Consider the following 25,404-nt stretch of genomic DNA (forward strand, 5'->3'; position numbering starts at 1 on the left):
CCATTGTGTATATCTATATCCATTCTCCTTGTCTAACTCAACTACAACATTATTATAAAATGTGAGCAAGTTGCTAAAAAAAAAAAGAAAAAAAACTTCCAAGGATATTATCATAATATTAATCCTACCATAGAGATGATCTCTGTTTCTAACAATTATTTTTTTAATTCCGAGTGTACCTATATATGCACTAGGGTTCACTCCGATTGGTGCAATGACCTCTTTTTTACTATTTCTTTCAGAATCCAAATAAATCACTGACTCAATACCAAAATACAAAATAAATACAAAATTAATATAACAAAAACAATATATATACACTTCAAACAAATATTACACAACTAACTACAAATTAATTGGATCCAAGGCCTTTTTATAAAAATAAACTTACACTTAAGACTAGACTAAACACTTTCTTTGCACAATGACAAAATGTTCATAGCCAGTTTCTTTCTCTGTCAAGGCCCTTTTCCGAAGATATATGACTTTATTCTTCATTTTCACAGGATCCTTTATCATCACTCATGTAGCATACATTAAATCTTCTTGAATCAATTCTGTCTCTTTTTAGTAGAAATAATAGTTAGATCCAGCATCCTTAATATAGATGAAACTTCCCAATTAGAATTTTCTCGAACATTCCTTTAGAACGTTAATAGCAATTTCTTCTTTTATTCGGTAATGCTTATTGACCGTCTTAACTCTTCCATTTAAAAAAACTTGCAGTTCTACGATTCCCTTTTCAGAATCTACTATAAATCTTCCAATTAGCGTTTCCTCCAATAATCCTTTTAAAATGATCTATAGCAATATTTCCCTTTTATTTATCAATACTTATTCCACATTAAAACTTCATAGTTCCACGATTCCTTTTTCAGAATATACTATTCATTTTCCTCCGACTGTCACATAAAAAACTTAAGTTCCTCCGAACCTAAGTATCTGCCGGCCTGTGTTCTAATTTCTTTTCGAACGCTAATTTGTTTATTTCTGTTACTCAGATACCGAACGCTTTCCTTGTCAGCTGTCAATCACACATCAAACTTCTTGGCGAGCATGCGCACTCCGTGGCAAGCGAGAAACTAAATACAGGTAACCCTCATATAACGCTGATGTTAGGTTCCCCAGAAATGCTGCGTTATATAAATCGCGTTATGCGAGCCTCAGATTACATAGAAAAAGTAGGGTTATGTTCTGAAATCGTTTTTTTTTTTATTATTTATTATATAAACAACAATGACATATCACAAAAATTATTTTTATTTAATTCAGGTAATTCATGTAAGTTAAGAAAACATATAAACTATAAAACAAATACATAGTATAAAAGTATAAAAATTACAAATTTTACTTAAACTTCATTGCACATAATGCATAAATGTTTTAGGCAAAATAAAATAGTGCATATTTTAATCTTTCATAGCACGAGAATTTGAGGATTGGTTAATAAACACTGGTTTTGTCATGTAATTACCTGATGCATTACTATAAAACAGTAGAGTAATTCTATCTTTGGAAACTTTGAATCCAGGAGCTGATCTTTAATTTTTTGAAATATAGGCGCGTTTTTGCATTTTTTTTCCAATATAACTCGGATTCATTGCATTGAACACCTGGTCTGCACTATAAATGTTTATAAACTTTGAGAGCTTTTTGTTTAATAAGATTTCCATCCATAGGAATTTTCTTTTGAGGGTGCAATCTTCTATCGAAATCATTAGAGATTTCTCCATTTTTCCATTAGAATATCACGTACACGAGCAACACGCTTTGCACTTATTGTTGACCCAGTAATAAACACTTTCTCGGATTTTATGTTCATTTTGTGTGATTGTTCGAATTATTGATTCATTTAAATTCAAAAACTCCTGGTTTATCTCCATTTTTCAACCGATCCAAGATTTTGAATTTTTTCTTCGATAGAAATTAATTTTGTTTTCGATGTTGGTTTTTCTCTTTCGTGCAGTTTGTGACCATTACTATAAAAATAATTTTTTACACAAAAAAAGCAAGCATTACATATTGTATGTAACTCACCAGAAAATAAAGTGCTCAGCTTGAGATAAACACACACACTTATGATTTTTAATGTACTTTCCTGGCAGAAACGAGGACAATTTTCAACAATAAATGTTTTATATGCTAAACAATTGAGGTACACGAGTGCTAAAGGGTATTTCCCCTAATATAAATTCGCTAATTATAATTACATGCGGGATACAGGCAGGCACAAATTTAACGAAGATAAAATTTGATTTTTAAGTTGTGCTACTACAATTTGAAGACCGCATTATATCGAAACCGCGCTGTATAAGTACCACGTTATACGAGGGTTACCTGTACTGTGTAATGTCTGACACGATGTCTCCGTTAGTGACAAGAGAACGTCTCCATAAAACACAAAACTTAACATTTCAAACCACAATAAATTTGTTTAAAGTAACACAACTATTCAAATCCGGTAAGTACATAAATTTTTAACTGCTTTACATATCACTTTTGACAAAACAATTTCAATAGCGGGCACATCGCAAGTGCCGACAATGCGTGTTATGAAAACAAAACTAATAAACATACTAACATAAACAATACGTAAAAATATTCAGAATTTTAAATTATGATTATTTTTACACATTCTCCTTGTCTAACTCAACTATAACATTATTAGAAAATGTGAGCAAGTTGCTAAAAAAAAAAAAAAACATTCCCTTATTAAACCCTTACTGTTCATTGCAAAGTACAGATTCTCTGTCATTTCATTTCTGTATACAAGCTTTTAATGGCTTTTCCAAAATCTTCACCACCACTCATCATCATCATCAAATTCCTGCCATGTACCCTTATGGGGTGTACAGGATATGATAGTACTACATGAAAAAAATTACATCATTATTAATTTCCTATCTACAGTTTTCCTCCAAATCAGTCTGTTACTTGTCAAGACTCCAACATTATCAGATCTTATATTTCTATTGTCTAAAGCACTTTGTACTGTATCAATCCACCTATATCTTGCTCTTCCTCTGGATCGTTTTGCTGCCAACCTGGCAGAGAACACTTGTTTTGCTATCTTTCCTCGCCCATTCTGTTTAAGTGACCATACCACCTGAGATTAGCTCTGCTAATGCATTCCTGGATGCTGACAATGTCAAGTTCTTTCCTAATATCCTCATTTTTAATATGATATTGCCATTGATGCCATCTGTTCACGCCTGTAATCTTTCTCAGGACTCTCATATCTGTGGTCTTTAGTCTTTGGTCAAGTGTTTTACTTCTGACCCAGCTCTCAGATCCATAAGTCAAAACTGGTTTGAACACTGTCTTGTATACAGCTAATTTAGTGTTCCAACTAATTTCTCTCTTATTCCATATGAATTTATTCAATTGACTTCCCACCATACCAGCTTTGCTGATTCTGTTGTCTATTTCTATATTTAATTTACCGTCTTCAGTAAAAATCGTGCCTAAATAGCTGAAATGTTTTACTTGTTCCACAGGTTCTCCATTCACAACACAGTTGACATTTTCAATGATTCTGCCTATTTTCATTGTCTTTGTCTTTTTATTGCTGACCTTCATACCATATCTATTACAACAGCTATTCAATTTAATCAGAGAATCTTGCAGACTTGTAGCAGATTTATTTAGAAGTATAACATCATCTGCATAAAGCAAAGAGCTGACATTAACATCTCCAATTTTGATATCATGTTTAATACCACTTTCCTTCATAATGTGATCCATATAGATAATGAGTAACAGAGGGGATAATGTACATCCTTGTCTCACACCAGATTTAACATTAAACCATCTTCCTGTACTTCCTTCAATTCTAACTGCTGACTTACAACTCAAATAAAGACTAAGTATTGCTTGATATAATGACCCATTGACACCATATAACTGCAGACTATTGAATAGCTTCTCTCTTGGCACCTTGTCATATGCCTTTTCCAGATCGACAAAACTTAAATACAGATCTTTGTTATATTCCCATGCTTTCTCGACTATTTGTCGTAAAGTGAAGATCTGATCCTGACAGCCTCTATTTGGCCTGAATCCAGCTTGTTCTTCACCAAGCTTTTCTTCCACAATTCTTCTCAACCGTTTCTCAAGTATACTTGCATATATCTTACCAGGAACGCTCAGTAGGGTAATACCTCTGTAATTCTCACATTCAGTTTTATTTCCCTTTTTATATATGGGTACTATGAGAGTTCTACTCCAATCATCGGGAATTCGTCCCTCTGTCCAGGCTTTCTGAACTATGCAGTGCAGCCACTGTAAGACTCTTATACCACCATACTTCAGCATTTCTGGTCGAATATCATCTACTCCTGCTGCCTTTCCACATTGCAAGCATTTGATGGCTTTTTCTACTTCTAGTATGGCTATTCCTGACTGCATGCCTGGTCAGTGTTTTTTACCACTGTGCTGTCATCACTGCTTGTTTCATTTAGCAGTTTTTCAAAGTAATTACTCCATACTTCAAGGATATCTTTTTCTCCCGTTTTCATGTCACCTTTATCATCTCTAATTCCTTTTACCGCACTCTTTCCTCCATTCTTAAGCTTCTTCAACAACCTCTAGAATATTTTGCCACCTTCTTGATATTTATTTTCTATATTCTTGCCAAAGTCTTCCCATGACTTTTGTTTAGCTAGTTTTACACAGTGTTTAGCATTCTTGCATTTGTCTCTATATTCTCTAAGAGCACAAGCTGACTTATTTGACAGGAACTTTTGGTATATGCTTTCTTCTTTTCCTTCATTGCCTCTTTAACTTCCTGTGTCCACCAGCGAGTTCTGATTTTTTTATCCTTACAGACAACCTCATCACATGCCTCTCTGGCAGAATCAATCAATGTTTTCTTCAGAGTTTGCCACTGAATCTCCAAGGTTTGATTCCTGTTCTCAAACTCTTTCATTTTTTCTTCAATAATCTTTGTGTATTTTAGCCTACAGTTTACATCTGAGAGCTGCTCAACTTTTATTCGCTTTAAAACTTTCTTACATGTTATTCTTTTCAATATGAAATTCAATTTTATCCTGCTCAAGACTAAATAGTGATCACTTCCAATTTCAAATCCTCTGTACACTCTGGTGTCCTGCACCAGGGAGAAAACATCACTATCAACAATAACATAGTCAATGAGACTTTTCTTTTTCCTAGCCTCTTCTCTCCATGTGAATTTGTGCACATTTTTATGTTGGAACATGGTGTTAGTAATAACCAGTCCATGTCCTGAGCAGAAATCCAATAGATATTTGCCATTATTATTAGCTTTGCTCTTTTCTCCAAATTTTCCCAAAATATTTTTGTATGTCTCACAATCATTTCCTACTCTGCTATTTAGATCCCCAACAAGGACCAACTTTTCATTTTTCATTGTGTCAGTTGCTTTTTCTAAAGCCTCAAAAAATTCCTCCACTTCTACCTTAGTAGAACCTTCTGTGGGACCATAGGCACAAATAAGTCTCATTGTCCAGTTCCCTATTCTCATATTTGCCCACATTACTCTACTTGAGACTGACTGCCATTCAAGAAGATTAGCCTCGTATTTTGTGTTGAATACTATGGCTACTCCTTCTTTTCCTTGATTATCATTGCCTGAATATAACATTTTGTATTTATTGCTGAGAAAGATCTCACCAGTTTTGGTCTTTTTTGTTTCAGTCACCCCTATTATGTCGATCTGATACTTATCTAATTCCTCAGCTAGCTCCATTTCTTTGCCATTCAGGCTTCTTACGTTGATAGTACCGATCTTTAACTCTGGTGATGTTGAGTTGGGGTTTATTTTCAGATTTGTTCCAGTAACTGACTTTTCGCTGTTTGTCCTGGTTCCCTGGTGAAAACAACGGGGGGCCTTGTTTAACCGGGTGGCGCCCCAGCTGACATGAAATTTTGTCATGTTGTACCATCATTCTATATTTTGGTTTAACCAATAAGAATACAATTTGGTCGGCTAAATCCCAAATTGCCAGCCCATCCTCGTCCGTTCAGTATCCAAGTAGATACCCAACAGGGTGCACCACGAGAAGGTGAGGATTGGACATTAGGTCAGAAGCCCTGGTCGGTTCTCTGCATTCCTTTAAAGGCTATGTGGAGGTCTCCTCTCAGTTATACAGCTTTGATCCTTAAGCACCACCACCACTCTAGAAATGTTAATAGGTTTGCAGGGAAACACCTCAGTCTTTGCACAACCCTTGGTCAATGGGATTATCGTACATTATTTCAGCACTCTGGAATCTTCCCTGTTCTAGGAATCAGTTTATATAGAAACAGCTAGTTAACTAAACACTCTTAGCATCAGTGCTGATATCCCATTCATCTTTGCCAAATTCTTATTCAGTTTGTGCAACAAATTGAATGAGAATTCCAATATTGCATCATTAGTGTATTTTTTAATACTTCCCATGCACTGCTGATATCCTTCCCATCTGGTACCCCTCCCCATTCACCTGAGTTTTGTCATCCCCTGACAAGGTAGTAGTGAGCTCGGTGTTGCATACAAAAGTTTGTAACTTTTAGCGAAATGGCAATCTATTACGTGCATAGCATCTACATTTAACAGAGTTATTCTTTCTTTTACAGCATAACAATAGAATTATTTTGGGTTGTCTTTAGCTTTCAGAGCCAGTTCTTTTCATGTTCAGATTAGATGTCTATACAACAGTAACTCTTCTAGTCTGCTTCTTATAATTTTCATAACTGACATCATCCTTATGCACATGCTATTCCTTCTACATCTTTTTTCTTATGAATGTCTTGCTTTGCTAGACTGCACATCCATTTCACTTCTACCCTATATTTTTCAGAGTCTCGAGACACATTCCAATATTGCATCATTAGTGTATTTTTTAATACTTCCCATGCTGATATCTTTCCCAACTAGTAAATGATATGGCTCAGAACCCAGTATGTTCCTCAATTGGTCTAAATGCTCCTCATTTTCTGAATGGAACCTCCTAAATTTACTTAGCTGCTTCCCAAATCATTACAGCATGATCACCATTGCAAACTGGAGGCAGAACAGTCACTTCTTTAATTATATATAACCATTTTCTGAATAGAACTTCCTGTTCAGAAATAGATTGGACACTGTACTTATCAAATCAGTACAGTGTGATCACTTTCACAAACTGGAAGCAGAACAGTCACTTCTTTAATATATAGCATTTGCTTTTAAAAATATTATGCATTACATAAATAGGGGTCCTATGGCAAGTGAAGTGCATCTGAATGTCTAGCAGTATTTCTGTTTTATGATTATACCATTATATGTTATCTACAAAAACATCAACTGTTGGCCTGGTTGGCTGAGTAGTTAGCGTACCCGCTCTACAACCAACGGATTGCAGATTCTAATCTTGACAAGGATGTTTGTGATTGTCTTTAGGTGGAAGATGAATTTCATTGCCTGGTATGAGACCACTGCCCTGCTTATTTGAGCCCTGAAATGGCTGAAAAAGTTCCATGTTTGGCCTCTAGAGCAAGGTTTCTGGACTATGTAAAAAATAAATAAAAAATTACAAAATATATATGGAAAAAAATACTCAGCCTACCCATGTTACAAATGTACTATAGGTTTAGTAATAACCTTTCATGGGTGGCAACCACATTTTAAAAAAAAAAAGACAAACGCAGCATTGCCATCAGTAGTTCCTCCCTTATCTCTAAAGATATAAAGTTGCACTTATACAGTTACAATGATATGGACATCTGTACAGAATGCCTACTAAAAGGTTTCCTCAAATTCTCCAAAACATCAAGAGTATAACTGGTCTGAACTCTTACAGAAATCTAATAACATAGCTGTGGGTAGATTGGACTATAAAGCTATTGTTCATGGTATCCTCAACCTGCCTTAGGCAGATGAGGAGGATGATGGTGCTAAATATTACTGTTTACATAATGCATGTGGTTTCCATTCTTATATCCCTCCAGTTCAGTCATCAAAAAAACAAATCAGACATTATATAGAAAAATCACAGTCATTCCTTTCATGAAATAATCAAATAGTTTCTTTTTTTTTTTTTTTTAATTTCATTTGCAGTAGAAAATTCAAAATCCTGTAATATGTTATCTGATCTGAACACTTGTACGTAGTAGTGGATATAGCTCTATATATACACTATGACTATGGCTCATACAGGTATAAAAGGAAGCAAAGCACATGGTCTTGCAATCTTCATAGACAAAATTAAGGGTAATATGAGCTGTACTGAAGAGTTCAGTATTTGGCATGGCACTATCACAGGATACCACCTTTGCAACAACTTGGTCCAGGAAATTTCTGACCTGCTGAAATCGGCTCTAAGTGATATTATTGTGAAGTAGAAATGGTGGAGCAACAGTAGCAGGTTGTGGCCTACCTGGTCACAACCAGGTAGGCCACATAAAAGCACAGAGCATGATTTCCAAGTGCTGAAGATCATGGCACAAAACTTGCTAAGTTCCAAAATGCCTCCGCAAGCATGAGCACTACAACTGTTTGTTGAGAGCTGAAGAACATAGGATTTCCATGGCCATGCAGTTGCACATAAGCCTATCATCAGCAAAAGTAATGCATAGAGTGGAGTGATATAAAGCTTGCTGCCACTAGACTCTGGAGCAGGCAGTTTGAGAGATGAGTCTGGAGTGGGCAGATTACAGAGAATATTACCTGCCAAATGCACTGTGTTGTCTGTGAAGTTTGGCAGATAAGGCATCATGGTGTCACCTGTGACAGGAAATCATAATGCTTCAGCCTATAATGACATTTTAGACAATTCTGCACTTCCAACTTTATAACTTGATGACAACAGTGATAAATGCCCTTTCTTGTATTAACATGACTACCCCTTCCACAATACAAGGTCTGTCCAAGAATGATTTGAGCTGGGGTTGAAGAATTCAACTATCCTACACACACGCGCGCGCGCACGACCCTGAACTTAATCTCATCAAACACCTGTGGGATAAATTGGAATGCCAGTTGCAAGCTAGTCTTGAATCACTTGACATCAGTAGCTGACCTGACTAATGCCCTTCTGGAAGAAGAGAAGGGAAGGGAATTACCACAGCAGTGTGTGTGGTAAGAAGATTAATGGCTATTATAGCAGCAAAGGGTGGACCAAACTCCCTATTTATGCCTTTCATGTTAGTGTGAGGGTTGATGAGTAGGCTTCTGGATAATTTTGATCAGAAAGTGTATGATATTTCTCATATATTTCAGTCTCAAATAAAGTCTGATGCAGCTTCATAATTCTTTATTTCACCTTTGTACCTTAGATGATTTTCAAAAGCAAAAGGCTCACTGGTGTTTTAGAATTAGCTAGTCTTTTCTCAGATTTATTGGAAATGAATTCTGAAAACTAAAGTCCTTTCTTTTTTTCTTTCTTGGGGTTAAAGGATAGAAGGACATGAGATCATTGAAAATCCTTACAAAAAATTTCTCTTATCCATTATTTTTTGGATATTTTACTGTATTTCCTGCTACATTAAAAATTTTACTTTGTTTTTCCTGCATCGGTGCAAGGTAGCGATAGATGTTGTTGGGGGGATTTATTCACACATCGTTCCTTCTCTTGTTTTTAATGTAATTTGTTTCCCACCTTAATAATTTATTGCACCACCCATAATACCCCAATTGTAAATTATTGGATGTTTATGTATGTGTAATAAATATATTTGTATACATAACCTTTATTTTCTTCAGACATGACAGTCACATGCAAATGATTCATATCTGATTAATATAGATTGAAATGTAATTGCTTACATAGACAATTACATTTCAACATGTATTGAAATATCATTGCCTACATAGACATTCAGGAATTTAAACATACCAACCAAATATAAAATTTCTCTTAATTATCTGTTATTTATACTGAAAGCAAGTAAAATCTTTCACTTCTACATAGCTTTGGTTTTTCTGCAAAGTACATGTAAATTGTCAGGTCCTGCTTCATGGGCATGAACAACATAATGCACTTCGTATAGTGTCCTGCATGAACATGTTACAAACAGTATCATCACTAGTGACTGTACTACAGAGATGCAGGGGACAGTACAAAGTACATTATGTTGTGCATACCCACCAAGCATTTTGTACATCTGGTTTGCACAAGGTATGCAACAAATTACACAAAAAATCCAAAACTATATAGAAGTGAAAAGAGATACTAAGATTATTTGTCTTAGGAGTGCACTGACCTTTTTTATTACTAAGATATTTGATTGTTACTTTTTATATTTGTTTTTTAACTTGAAATTATCAATTCAGAGTACTATGTAATTAATTAATTGTTAAAAATCTTAAATGGATATTTGTATTTACAATCTAATCACTACCTGTAGGAATTTATTTCTTTATATATGAAGATTTCATATATTCTCATAATTTCATATCATTCTCCATAGTTCTTGGTAGATCTTTGGTTAGCAGGAGACTTAACTGGGAAAACTAATTAGGAGTAGTATAACACTTTCTGTATATGATTACTAAATTCATGTAATAAGTAATATATAATTTCAGAGTAAGTGTATGGGTATACATGACCTAACATCTAGCAGGGTTTGATGTATTGGAAATCAGTTTAATTCTAAATCATGAAGCCTGCTGCAAGTACATTACTAATTTAGAAATGAAGGTTAAAATGTCATGTCTCATTTTGAATATAGCATCCAGATAAGTTATCATAATGCACTTTCTGCTATTTTCTGAATTTTGTCTCTGAGTGGATTTGCTTTGTTTATGTATTTTATCAAAAATTTGCCTTATTTTTTAACTTTAGGTGATTTAGAAGCTCAATTACAGCATTTTATATGTCCACCAAAATTAATACCTACAATGTTAGAGACATTGTGCAAAATCTACAGGGCACAACATATAAACGATTCAGCTGCCCAGAAATTTATAATATCTTTCTGCAAAAGATTGTATCAGGTAATTGAAACATGTACATCTTTCATCGTATAAAAATATTTTAAATGTTTATGTTAACCAGTTTTGTATAATCAATATAGAGTGAACACAAATGATCTGAATGATTTCAGATATATATCTATAATAATAAAGTATATGCACTATACACAAATGCTTATACTGTTGAAAGGAGAACTTCAAAACACTGGTGATCTACTGGAGTTCACCAGAGTGTTTTGATATTTTCCTGGACAGTGACTTGTGTCAGTTGGTTCAATGGGAAGAGATAAAAGTTGTTCATTGATTTTCTTTTCATATCTGCCATTTTTGTATCTTCTTTTTTCATCATTCCTTACTGTTTTACACTTGCATATTGACCATGCAGGCTTTCAAAACCAGATCTGACAGAATAGGGTAGTTAATCTTTATTCCTGTAGTATCCTATATGTGTAAATTGTCTGTAAAACACCCAGGAGAGAAACCCCTCATCCTCTGTATGAGACTGGCTAATTCATGTTCACTTTTTAAAAGCCCTTATAAAGTTTTTTATGCATCCTAGACAATATTCACACTCAAGTCTTTCCAACTAGAGGATATTTTCAAAACTGACTGAGCTATGGAGGCTTTATCATCATTAATTAAAAGATATTTGGACAGATAGGTATTATACATTAAGCAAGTTCATCAGATCACACTAAGGTTGGCACATTATCATTCAGTATAATGTTCTGTAGTAGTTTATAGGTGCAGAGTGTAAGACATTTTCTCAGATTGTTCATTACTGTTAACTTGGTAGCTCTAGGTGACTCAGTTGTCATACTATCTGAGGAGTGAGCAGAAAGGATTGCAGAATATAATGAACACTATCGGGTATTTCTCTGCTGCTAGTCTGTTCGACTTGAACTTTTTTTTTTTTTTTGCAGCTGGTTGCTTGAAATCATTCATACCACACTCAAATTGGATTCCAACAGGTTTTGTGCAAATGAAACTTGCTTGTTTAACCATTGCTAGTTATATTCTCTCTTTTTTTTTTTTCATATCATTTCCACATACAAAAGGAAGGCCTGTAGAATATTAGTGACATGCATAGGAAGAGAGCAATCTGTTGATATTCTTTTTGAAGAGCTGGGGATTGTACATTGTGAACATCCAGTCTTCATGGAGAAGACTGGATGTTCACAGAAATGAGGTAAATGAAATGACAGATGAATGGCAGTAGCAAGTCCATTCAGTCACCAAGTTGGATAACTGTTGCTCCTGTTATTGCAGGTTTAACAGAAACAGGGGGTTGATAGATGTTAATAGTATTAGAGTTAATAGTATTAATAGGTACGAATGATTTGAGAGAGGACAAAGAGTGTGTCAGAATGGATATCAGGAGGCTACTTAGAAGGATAAAAGAGAATAGTGTGACAGGAAGGGTAGTTAGCATGTTGCCTAGGTATGACTGTGGTGAAATGAGATGGAGAGCAAGGATTATGAATGATATTCTGGCTGAAATGTGTGAGAAGACGGGAGTACAGTTTGTTAATGTGTGGAATGAGTTTGAGGGATGAAGTGAGCTGTATGGGAGTGATGGACTGCATTTGAATGGTTATGGTGTGAGTCGCTTGGAGAGACTGCTACTGGAGGGTAGAGAAGTGAATAGAGAGAATGAATCAGATTGAGTGGGAAGTGATGTGGAAGAACAGGAGAGTAAGACAGGAGAGATTGAAGAGGTGGTTATGAATGGGGAAGTGAGTGGTATGAGTATAGAAAATGAGAGAATGGGTGTACAAGAGGAACATGGAAACGGGGAGACTCGGGGTGGACAGGGGTACACAGCATGAGAAAGGTGGATGCTCCAAGAGGAGGTGAGCATGTGTAGGCAGGAAAGGAATGGGATGACCAAGAATCAAGAGGAAACAGTTGGAATTGAAAAAGGGTTTTAAAATGAAGAAGCAGAAAGGGAAATGGCCCCAGTTGAGCATGGAGAGATCACATCGAGTGAGTGGTATCGGTGGAACTAGCTGTAGATCCAGAAATGAGCTGTTGTGTTTGTATACAAATAAGGCAGATGAAATGGTTGCAGTAATTGCATCTGTTCACCCAAAAATTGTCGGAATAAGTGAGACATGGTTGGAAGAGGATGACATCCTGACAGGAATAGAGATGGAAGGGTATGATGTGTTTCGTGAAGACAGAAGGGGTAAAAAGGGAGAGGGAATTGCTATTGATGATAGAGAAAGAGTTATGTCCATATAAAGTAGAGATGCAAGAGGGAAATAGTGCCAGTGGTTTTGAGGCAGTATGGTGTGAGATAGAGGTGAATGGAATCAAATACTTGGTGGGATGTTGTTATAGACCAGGTAATGTGGATGGTGGTGATAATAAAATGTACAATCAAATTAGCCAAGTAAATAAGAAAAGGGTGATCATTATGGATGATTTTAATTATGGCAATATAGACTGGAATGATGAGATAACAACTGGAAGTAAAGAAAATGAGTTTCTTGAGTTTTTGAGGGATAACTACCTCAGACAGTATGTAACAGAGGGCACACGAGGATTAAGGGTCTTGGATTTGGTCATCTCATCAGAGGATATAATTATAAATTAGGTGTCAAATCATCCACCAATTGATGAGAGTGACCATGAGGTGATTACCTGGCAACCACCCAGGTAATCACCATGAGGTGATTACCTGGGTGGTTGCCAGCAGTGCGAGGCCCTCTGTGAGAAAAGGGTATATGTGGAACTACAAGGGGGGGGGGTGATTATGAAGAGCTCAGGAGACAGCTTGCAGGTGTAGCGTGGAATGAGGAGTTAGCTGGAAAAGAGATCAATACAGCTTGGGGGATTTTCAAAAACTGTTTAGTAGATGCAATGTCTAAATGTATTCCAAGGGTGAGAAGGTTATATAAAGTGGGTGTGAGATGGATGAATGAAGAGATTAAGCATGCGATACAGAGAAAAAGGGTTTTGTGAAGGCAGCATAAGAGAAGTGGAAATAACCAATTCCATGAGGTCTACAAAGATCAAGCAAGGAGGGTGACTTGGTTGGTGAGGGTAGCTAAGCTAAAGAGAGAGGTATGAACAGCAGTTGGCTAATGAAGCCAAAAAGAATCCTAAGGAATTCTTTCGATATGTAGCCGGCAAAAGAAAGAAGAATTATGGAAGGATGACATTGATTGGAGAAAATGGTATAAAGACAGTTGATGCAGAATGTGTGTGGTGGAGATACATAATGCACAGTTCATAAAGATCTTTCAATCTTGTGAATGTGACTTCATGGAGGGATTGAGAGCAATTGATGATGGGGAGGAGAGACTGACTGTAGGTGAGCAAGAGGTGTATGGGGGAGTTGAGTAAACTAGATGTTAATAAGGCTGTGGGACTTCATAATACATCACCACATATTCTGAAAGAATGTGCCAGGGAGTTGACACCTGCCTTGACATATTTTTTTAATATGAGTCTTGCACTCGGTCAAGTTCCTAAGGAGGGCAAGATTATGCCACTTCATAAAGGATGTGATCGAACTTGAGCATCAAATTATAGGCCTATCTGTGTGTGTGTGTCAGGTGTTGTGGTTAAGTTGTTGGAGAAGCTTGTGAGAACTAGGATCCAGAGTTGGGTTGACAACAATGGTATTATCTTTGATAGACAGTGTGGATTAGCTAAAGGGAGGTCATGTTTTAGTAATCTACTTACTTATTACATTAAAGTGACTGTTTCCTTGGACAGAGGAAAAGGATACACAGTAATATACTTGGATTTTCCAAAGGCTTTTGATAGAGTACCTCATGATAGGTTGACAGTCAAACTAGAGCAGATGGGGTTGGATATTAGATTGGTGCATTGTATTGGAGACTGGCTATCCGATAGGTATTAATAAGTTGTGTATGGGGGAGCAATATCCAGGAAAAGGAAAGTCACTAGTGGAGTGCCTCAGGGGTCTGTTTTAGGTCCATTACTGTTTAATTTGTGTATTAATGATATTGGTGAAGATTTGGATGGAGATATTCAGTTGTTTGCAGATGATGCAAAGTTGGGACGAACCACTTCATGGTTCGTCCCAACTTTGAAGTGAAGATGTTGTGGCCTTACAGGAAGACTTGAATAGATTGTATGATTGGGCACGGAAATGGGGATGTGAATTCAATGTTGCAAAATGTAAGGTTTTAAAATTTGGAAAACAAAGATGGGATGCAGAATTTATGCTTGGTGGGAATATATTGTTGGAAGTAGAGGAAATAAGAGATCTGGGGGGTGATAGTGGATAAGGATCTAAAATTTAGAGGACACATCGCCAAAATTGGGAAGACAACACAAAGGCTTCTGGGAATGATCAGGAGAACACTGACGTGTAGAAGTAGGGAGATTCTTGTTCTGTTGTATAAGGCTTTGTTTAGGCCACACATGGACTATTGTGCCCAGATTTGGTCTCCTGGTTTTCAGAAGGATGAAGAGATGTTGGAAAGGGTCCAAAGGAGGATGACTAAGGTAGTTTCTGACTTGGAATGTGAAGTATGAGGAAAGATTGAGAAGATGTAATTTGCAGAGTCTGGTGGATAGGAGGAAGAGGGGAGATGTGATAGAGACCTACAAGTTGGTAAGGGGTTGTTATAGGATCAATGCTGGAGAAGTTTTACAGAGAATAGTGGGAGTCAGGGGTCATCCCTGGAAACTGTATAAAGAGGATGTGAGTAGGGGAGTGAGAGGCAGGTTTTTTTCGTGAGAGTTGTGAATGATTGGAATGCCTTGCATGAGAATGTAGTGTCTGCAAAGAGTTTGAATGTGTTTAAAACACGGTATGATGAGCTGTGTGTGTGTGTGTGATAAAAGGACCTCCCAGATGAGTCGTTGACTCCTTGAGGTCTTGGGATGGTAATAATAATAATAATAATATACATGTACTCTCACCCTAGAAAGAACTCAGCTGCTCAGAAAGGTGAGCACTGTTTGCTAATATGCATTCAGGTTGCTTTGAATTATTATGGCTAAACCAACTTAGGCTATTAGAATATTGTATCATGTGTATTAAGTATATTTTTCTAGCCAGTTTGCTTGTTTTGCAGGATGAAAAATTTAAGTTTCTGGGAAATAGCTGGTTTCATACAGCCATGGCAAACTACTTTCAGTTGATAAGTCTTTATAAAGGTTGTTAATATCCTAGAGATTCAAACCCAGGTCTTTCCAACCAAATCGCATTATCATTACCAACATTGAGATAGATATATTGTAGGAAATATTTGAATGATAATTCTCATTTTGTTGCAAGTAGCAGTATATGTTGTACTTTCTTCAGAATAAACAGAAAAACACATTTATAAAATGATTGCATCTGAAGAAAAAAAAAAATGTTTGCTGTTGCTGCTGGAAAGAAACTAATATTTCTGTTAAGTTAGTGTCAGAATCATTGTTACCTGCTTGAGAAAAGACTGATGATTGGTTGCTTTATTACAGCAAGACAAATAAGCATTAACTATTAATTTTTCAGGAAATAACAACATACTTTCCTATATTTCAGCAACATTACATTGCCATCATCAGGGACACAAAAAACAATATTTGCATGCAGGCACTAACAATGGGCAAATGAGAAACAACATTTGGTGCTGGGCTGATGATCTTAGAATGTATGCTTCTCAAATGCGGGACAGTCTCATGCACCCCAATTTGTTGAGGTTTGGAAACTTTCCAAACATCAGCAAATTTGGCCCAACTACTGTTGCCTTTCTTCAGCCACATTTGCCAGTGTTATTGCCTGCATGCACATACCATTGTGTATATTTGGAAATAGCTGGTTGATGATGATGCCAGTGTGGCATTGCTGAAATATAGGAAATTTCCTGTAAAATTAATAGTTATGAGTAACTGACATAGTAGCCTATTTACAAGAAGTACCATTATTACTTATGAGATTTACCTCTCTTTGAAAGTTTGATCCATTTAATGTGCAAGTATGTATAACAACAAATAGTTTTAGATCAGATTTTGTTATATTGATGTTTGTAATTTGGTATGAATGCATAAATGATGATTATCATTCATATTTTTGCTTCAGAGATGTTTAGAATCTTTATAAGGACTTATCCAATGAAGGTGAGCTAGCTGGTTTAATGCAGAGACAGCAGAGTTTTTTCATCTCAGAAAACAGAACACACATAATACGAGGGTGATCTGAAAAGTTCTCGGCCTAACAATGAAAAAACAAATATATAATTTCAAAATTATTTTTATTTTTCAACATAATCTCCCTTAAGACTAATTTATTCCAGCAATGCTCCACCTCCATTATCCTGTCCCTGTAGTGGCTTCCAGTAAGATCTGAAAATACTCCTTTACAACTGCAATCACCTCTTGATTCGAAGAAAAATGCTGACAAGCGAGGAAGAGTTTTAGTTTTGGGAAGAGATAGAAGTCAGAGGGAGCCAAATCTGAGGAATAGGGTGGAATGTTCCAACAATTCATAGTGCAGATCCCTTAATTTTCCCATGGGCAGGTGCACTGTCCTGATGAAAGATGATATTTTTTCTTCTGCAAACCAGGTCTTCTCTCACAAATTTTTTTGTCTAGTCTGGTTAAAAGATTGGAATAATATTCCCTGGTTATTGTTTTACCCTTTTCAGGATAATTAATAAACAAAATGCCTTTAGCATCCCAAAACACCGATGCCATGACCTTTCCTGCTGATGGAATCGACTTTGTCTTCTTAGGCTCTGAACAACTGGCTTCTGTCCACTGTTTTGACTGCTGTTTGGATTCTGGTGTGTAATGGTGAATCCAAGTCTCATCCATAGTAATAAATTGATGCACAAAATCAGTTTTGTTCTTGTTAAAATGCTCCAAGCACTGTTCAGAGATTTTCATGCAAGTGCGTTTTTGATCTGCTGTGAGCAAACACAGCACCCATCTTGAGAAAAGCCTTTTTATTTGCAATTCTTCATGCAAAATATATCTTACACGTTCTTTTGAAATGCCTATAGTCTCAGCAATTTCACTCACTTTGACTCACCGGTTGTCCAATACCATATTGTGCACTTGATCAATGATTTCTGGTGTTGTTACACTTTTTGGACGTCCTTAACGTGGATCATCTTCCTGGCTGGTACGACCACATTTAAACTCGACAGCCCATTTCTTAATTGTCAAAAATGAAGAATAGTGACCATAAACTTTTATGAACTTCGAATGAATTTCTTTTGTTTAAACCTTTTACAAAAAATTTTATAACCGCACAGTACTCAATTTAATACATTTCAAGGGATACAGACAACACTTTTGCTTCAGACAGCTGTAAAAACAAAGTACTTGATAGAATGAGTTGCAATTTCACATGGATGCTTATGACTGATGTACCAACTTAGAAAAAAAAAAATTTGCTGATAGTGTTGCCATCTATGGTCGAAGACGAGAACTTTTCAGACCACCCTCATATGCTGACCTCATAGCCTTAGCCGCTTTGACAGCATCCATTGTACAGGGTATTTTAAAAGCATTTTTATTTAGTTAAGTCAACTGTTTCTGCATTCCCTTTGCTTCTGGTTAAATAAAATATTAAAATGTATATAGAATCTTTACCCCTATTTAAATAAACATAAGCACTTTCTTATCTCATATCAAATCGATTGAACTCTTTAAGTGGGTCACATTTTTAAGACTGAATTTAGTGATTTTTTTTTTCATACTTATTTAAGAATTTCACAGTTGTAATCACAAAAAAAGCAAAAAAAAAATGAAGTAATCCGAACAGTTTTGCCAATATTATATACGGAATTTGTTGCTACAGGTACCTTCAAATAAAATTAAAGTTATAAATTTGAAGTTTCAGCACAGTCTGTTGTTGGGACTACTGTCATGCTATGCTGCTGGCATAGTTGTACTGGTTGGTAAAAACCATATCCTTCTTGTTAAGGAAGTTTTTTTTGTCGGTTGCCTTTTCATCTCCTCGTTCCCTTGGAGAATCCTTCATATACAATTGATATATAACTTGCATATCCAGGGGTACAGAAATTCACTTGCCAAAGTAAACAGAGACAAGTGGCGAGTGAATTTTCAGCATCATTCTAAATATATTTAAAATATATTATTTTTTCCACATAATTTATATATTTTTTTTTTTGTTTTGTTTTTTTTTTTGCTTAAAATGTCATTCGGTGACAAGTTATTTGATCAGGAGTGGCTGTCAATGAATTCATTAGAGAAGTTTCATTTCCAGAAAGTTTGAAATAAAACTTCTGGGTCTGAAATTCTCAATTCAAACACTACAGCGGTCTCTTTTAAAGAATCACTGAAATAGTTGAAATTTTACATGCTGGTTTTCTCTAAAAGTCATAACATAAGCCAGTCATCTTTATTTTCATCCCACCTTTTAGCTCTTTTAAGGCTAAGAACTTTAATGTTCTTTCTACATGATATGGACAACTGTTTGTTTTTTTTAATAGTAACTAAAGACTCAATCTGCCTCCCCCTCTCCCCAACAGTAGTTCTGTTGTGATTGTTGTAACATAACAATTCATAACTTTTAAATGTTTTTCTTTATATAGACCATAAATAAATCTCATTTCTCTCACAGCAATATATAGGATTCTTTTCACTCCATGCATACTCTGCTACATGACACAGTTCTGGTTTTTGTTTCCATCATAAGGCAATAAAAATGAGTCACCATTATGTATGTTATGACACTTGACTTGAAAACAGTAAATCTTGCGCACTTGAACTGTGCAAGAAAATATGTATGTTTTTTGTATCATATTATGCATTTAAATTAAATTATAGTCATAATTTCTAAATCAAATTAATGCATTCATTTAGTTCAGTATTAAACTTACGTATATAGATATTCATGACTAAGGAATAGACAATCTATTATTTTAAAAATACTAAAAAGTATACTTTTATCACAATATAATTTTATTAACAGAATAAACTGATCATTATAAGAACAAAAATTAAAATCTGCACAATCTAATTAAGTACTGTAGTAGATGTATACAACTTATTCTTCCACCACCTTTATCCCTTAAGTATGTGTGCAGTTATATAGTATTCTCCTAAGCTAATTTTTATAGCTCACAACATGAATTAGCTTAGTCGCATGAGTGCATTAGAAAAAGTGAGTCTGGCTCCACATCAAGTGCTGCCTTTTAGTGCAATCATTCTTTCTTGTTTTTGTAAATTTTGTCTTTCCTGTTAAATTATGAATAATTTATATAAATTTACCCTTCATTATGAACAATAAATGTAAGAAAACATAAACTGAGTTGTGATGAGCCGTGTTGTGGCATGTTTTAAACCCATGTTAAAGGATAGCCTATTTGTGCATGTTTAATCTAATACATATTGAGAATTAAAGAATATATTACTTTGTTTTGTTAACATAATTTTTTTTTCACATCACTGATTACAACATTGATATAAAGTAAGAGTGTTAGTTTCGCTGAGTAAACTTTTTTTTTTGCTAATAGATATAAGTTGTATTTCTGGAGTCCTGCATGTATCAGGTCATCCCAAAAGTAATGTCATTTTTAGCATTAAGTTTTGAAAGGATATAAAGGATAAATCACTTGATTATTTAATCAAGTATATATATATTCTCCATTTGAATCAGTAATGCTCTTCCAACATTGTGAATGCTTCATAATGCCATTTCTATGAAATTCAGGAGGTTTGGAGGCAAAGAAGTCGCATAGGTTCAATGTCAGTACTAATGTATTGTATTGTTTTTCATGAATGAAATGTGGTAATCTTGAAGGTGCAAGATCAGGAGATCAAAAAGCTTTCACATACAGAGGATGTGAAAGCTTTTTCCAGCCAAGTTCCTCGATCTTGGTACAGGTGATTCTTGCACTATGATGGCATATGCTATTACAGTGAAAAATAACACCCTTTCAATTGACCAGAGAACACCTCTTTTCTTTTATTTTGTCACTCAGTTGATCAAGTTGTTCACAGTATACTTCAGCTCAGCTGTGATTGTTTTGTTTTGTGGCAAGAGTTCAAAGTGTATAATACCAACCATATCCCACCATTTTGGCTACGGTTTCGCCTGTTCTCCTGAATGAACCCACTGCCTTTGGCACGTAACATTCTTGTAAAGTATCCACTTTTCATCACCAGTGACAACATGACTCAAAAACAGAGATTGAACCTCCCGAGAATGAAGAGCAGTGCAGATGTTGACGTGCTCTCTTCGATTGTTGTTCATCAGGAACCTACTTGCCAAGCTTACAAACTATTCGAAGTTCTTGCAAGTGGCAATGGATGGTCGATGACAATGAATTAAGATCTTTTGCTAAATCTTCGACAGTTACATTCGCATTTCTTGCAATAGTGGCTTCTAGCATATCATTATCGAGAGAGACAGGGTGCCCAGAGTGAGGGGAGTCATTCAAGCTAAACTCCCTTGTCGAAATTTTTCGAACCATCACTGGAATTTTCACACCATACACTTCTTATATATTTTTTAGTGTTAGCAGCACTGCTGCCTTTTTTTAACTCATAAAGCATTATGTACCTAATGTGCTCTTCAGTGACCTCCTTAGTAATAAAGGGTTATTTAAGCAATAACTTATGTATGATATTCTTGCAAGGTGGAATTCCTTAGAATGAGGCCACCTCAACTTAGCAATACTTATAAAACTTGGTGTTTAGACAAGCTGAGACATGTTTGAACAAGTATAGTATAAAAAACAGCATTACTTTTGGGATGACCTGATATCTATTTTGTTTGAAGTATAAGGTCCTTTTGTCCTTGTTTTTATATCATTAAGTTTCAAGGCCATTGTCTCATAAGATATTTAAGAACATGTACCATCTCTAAAGAAAATTAGTTCGTTCAGGAGAGAAACGAAGTATGTGTTTGTAGGAAAACTAGCACTGAAAGGCTATAGATTAAAGATACCAAGAAATTATACACTTGATTTAATCCTTTATCCAAGTGTAAGCAAACAAGTTTGCACCTGAACTATTTTCAGGACTCAGGCAACTTGTATAAAGAAGCTAAGACTTCGCATCACTTGCCTTAGTATCCCATAATGCAAAGCACATCTCCTTGCAGACATGTATAATAGTATGCATTATGGAAAGTGTCACTACTCAGACAGGTTTCGACCTTTATTGAGGTCTCTTCAATGGGAACCAGACCCAGAGGTGATACTAAAGTTGAATGCAAAAGTCATAATCCAGAGTATTTATGATTAAGGTGATGTGAAGTCTTAGCTACTTTATACAAGTTGCCCCCAGTCCTGAAAATAGTTCAGGTGCAAACTTGTTTGCTTAAACTTGGATAAAGGGTTAAAAACCAAGTATATTAATTCCTTGGTATCTTTAATTTATAGCATAATCAAGTGAAAAAACTTCCAACAACACTGAAAAAGCTAATGTATCACAAAAATAAATAAAATGCATGCATTCTATACCCACTATGCGTTTAATTGATTCCCCCCCCCTCTTTTCTTTTATGTGTGATTTTCTATTCCCTTTACATTAGGCTTCTAATTCTGTACAAGTGCATGTCCTTAAAATACAAACTAATAATTTAGATTTTTATAAATATATAAAAGTTTAGTTATTTCAACTTTTTGTTGTTGTTGTAGGGATCTGAAAAATACCTCACTCAAGTTATTTTGGAAGATAAGGCTTCTCTAGAAACTGAAGTAGATGAAACCATAGTAAAGCATTTGTTCACCATTGGTGAAGTAGTGCAGTCATATCCTTGTGGCTTCTCATCTCGCCTTTTGCTTGTTATTCAGAGCATAATAGCCTCTTCCTTTCCCTCCATCAGTGGTTTGTATTGCTTTGTTAAAACTATAAACTTATTACAAATCATTAGTTATAATAACAGCAAAAAACTTACATAAATTTTTATTATTACAAACTATATTTATCAAGCTTTTCAAGGATTTAGGCCTAAGGTGGCCTGTTCTGGCCTTAGAAGTCATCGTTGAATCTCTTTAGAGGATGTCCTGTTTTCTTTTTCCTAATGGTTTGTAATTTAAGGCTTGTTTTTCTAATCTCTCTGTTTTCATTCTTTCAACGTGTTCCATCCATTTATGTTTCTTCTTCATGTTTCCTCAGTGAGAGGATGCAGCACCATGTCCTTCCAGTTCTTTATGTTGGTGGCTTTCCTTTTTGTTTCTGCATAGCCATGTGATCCTGTCCATGATCTTATATCTTCAAGCCATGTCCTTCATTTTTTCCCTCTTGATCCTTTTCCTATAATTTTTTCTTCTAAAACTGTTAGTATCCTCTGTCCTGCTAAACCTCTCAGTACATGTTCTGCCAATCTCATCTTACTCTGGATCATTTCCTGTAATAAAGATCTCTCTGTTTTCTCATTCTCTGACATCTGTATTTGTCACATGTTCTGTCCATGAGATTTTCAGAGTTCTCCTATGGGACCACATTTCAAAGGCCATTATCTGTTGTCTTACTCTCTTCTTGAATATCCAGGTCTCACTTCCATATGTGAAAACTGGCCACACTAATGTTCTTATCATTCTTTTCTTTATCTCGATACCCATAGAACTTCTGAGCAGATCTTTATTTTTCCAAAAAGCATCTTTAGCTATAGCTGTTCTTATTTTTATTTCTTTATCTTGCTTTCCATCTGCAGTAAAGTAGGTTCCTAAATATTTGTATTCTGTTGTATGTTCAATTTTCATATTGTTTATGAATATTTCTAGCTCGGATCTGCTTTCTTTTGAGATTTTCATAAATTTGGTCTTTTTTTGCATTTTTTATATCTAATCCAAATTCTTTATCTTCTTCAATTAGTACTTGCATGATTTGATTAATTTTGATTAAATTTGATCAATCTAATTTCTTCTTCTTCTTCTACAGCTTCTCCCACTTAAGTGGGGTCACTGTTTGTTATGAGTCTCCTCCACACCTTCCTGTCTTGGGCTGTCACCACATCCAAGTTCTTCATCTTCAAGTCCTCTTCTACCAGCTCCCTCCATCTCTTCTTTGGCTGCCCACGCTTCTGCCTTCCTTGCACATCCATCTGCATGACCCTTCTTCCCACATATTCGTCCTCCCTCCTCATCACATGACCAAACCATCTCAACCTTGCCTCCTATATTTTCGCTCCTAAGTTCGTAACTTTCACTGTTCCCCTGACATAGTCATTTCTCAGATGATCCTTTCTGGTCACACTGCACATCCACCTAAGCATTCTCATCTCTGCTACTTCCATCCTGCTGATGTTATTTTTCCTCAGGGCCACAGTTTCTATAGCATATGTCATAGCTGGCCTCACTACTGTCCTATAAATTTTGCCTTTCAGATTGATCGGCACCCTCTTATCACATAACACTCCAGCCATCTCTCTCCAGTTCCTCCAACCCGCTTGTATCCTCCATCTTCTTCCACTGTTGAACCTAAGTATCTAAAGTCTCTCACCTTCCTGATGACATTTCCTTCCAGCTCCAGATCTGTCTCCTGGCCACCGCCCACTGCGCAACACATATACTCTGTCTTCTTCTGCTCAGTCTCATACCTCTCTCTTCCAGTACTTTTCTCCATCTTTCCAGTTTAGTTTCCGCTTCTTCTCTTGAATCTACATACAGCAAGATGTCATCTGCATACAACATTGTCCAAGGTGCATCTTCTCTCACCTCCTCTGTTACCACCTCCATCACAATATTAAACAGAAATGGACTTAATGCTGACCCTCGATGCAAGCCAACTGTTACTTGAAAACTTTATGTCTGTCCCAAACAGGTCCGAACACTTGTCTTCACAAGTGTTCGGACCTGTTTGGGACAGACATGTACATTTCCCGCACCAACCTGACATATTTCTCCGGCACCTTCTTCTTCCTCAGACACCTCCAGACTTCTTGCCTTGGCACTCTATCGTATGCTTTCTCCAGATCAATAAATACCAGATGTAGCTCCCTTTGTTTCTCTCGATATTTTTCCATCATCTGTCGTAACCCAAAGATAGCATCTGTTGTTGATCTACCAGGCATGAAGCCTTTCCTTTGCAATCTCCACCTCCTCCTCCTCCTCCCTCAATCTACCATCAAGAACCCTTTCTAGGATCTTCATTGTGTGGGACATCAACTTTATTCCTCTGTAATTTTTACAGTCTTGTGCATCCCCTTTACCCTTGTAGATGGGAACAAGAGTACTCTCCCTCCATTCCTCGGGTATATTTTCCTGTTGGCAAACTTTCATGAACAGGTCCTACAGCAGGTCAATTCCCTCTTCCCCCAATGCCTTCCATGCCTCCACTGGAATTCTGTCGGGGCCCACTGCTTTTCCATTCCTCATTCTCTTCATGGCCTCCGTCACTTCCATTCTACTGATGTTCTGCACCATCCCCTCAGAAGGCTGCCCATCTCCTCTGTGAGTCCTTGCATTTTCCTCATTCAAAAGTCCCTCAAAGTATATTTTCCATCTGTTTCTTATGTCCACATCCCTCCATAATACTCTTCCTTCAGCATCTTTGATCTGCCTCACATGTAAGATGTCCTAGGCTGCTTTATTTCTACA

At 36.0% G+C, this 25,404-nt stretch overlaps 1 protein-coding gene across 1 annotated transcript in view; it reads left to right on the forward strand.

Annotated features, from left to right (window-relative positions):
- LOC150107349 (condensin-2 complex subunit D3-L-like) overlaps positions 1-25,404 on the forward strand; it is a 208,965-nt gene that overhangs the window by 158,282 nt on the left and 25,279 nt on the right. Inside the window, exons 4-5 of the mRNA XM_090391824.1 lie at positions 10,785-10,936; positions 22,501-22,690. Coding sequence (XP_090247950.1) covers positions 10,785-10,936; positions 22,501-22,690 — 342 coding nt within the window. The remainder of the gene's footprint in view (positions 1-10,784; positions 10,937-22,500; positions 22,691-25,404) is intronic.

Source organism: Typopeltis vanoorti, chromosome 4 (genome assembly GCF_054136105.1).
Source record: "Typopeltis vanoorti isolate ZY-2024b chromosome 4, IOZ_Tvanoo_1.0, whole genome shotgun sequence".
In the NCBI taxonomy this organism is placed as follows: Eukaryota; Metazoa; Arthropoda; class Arachnida; order Uropygi; family Thelyphonidae; genus Typopeltis; species Typopeltis vanoorti.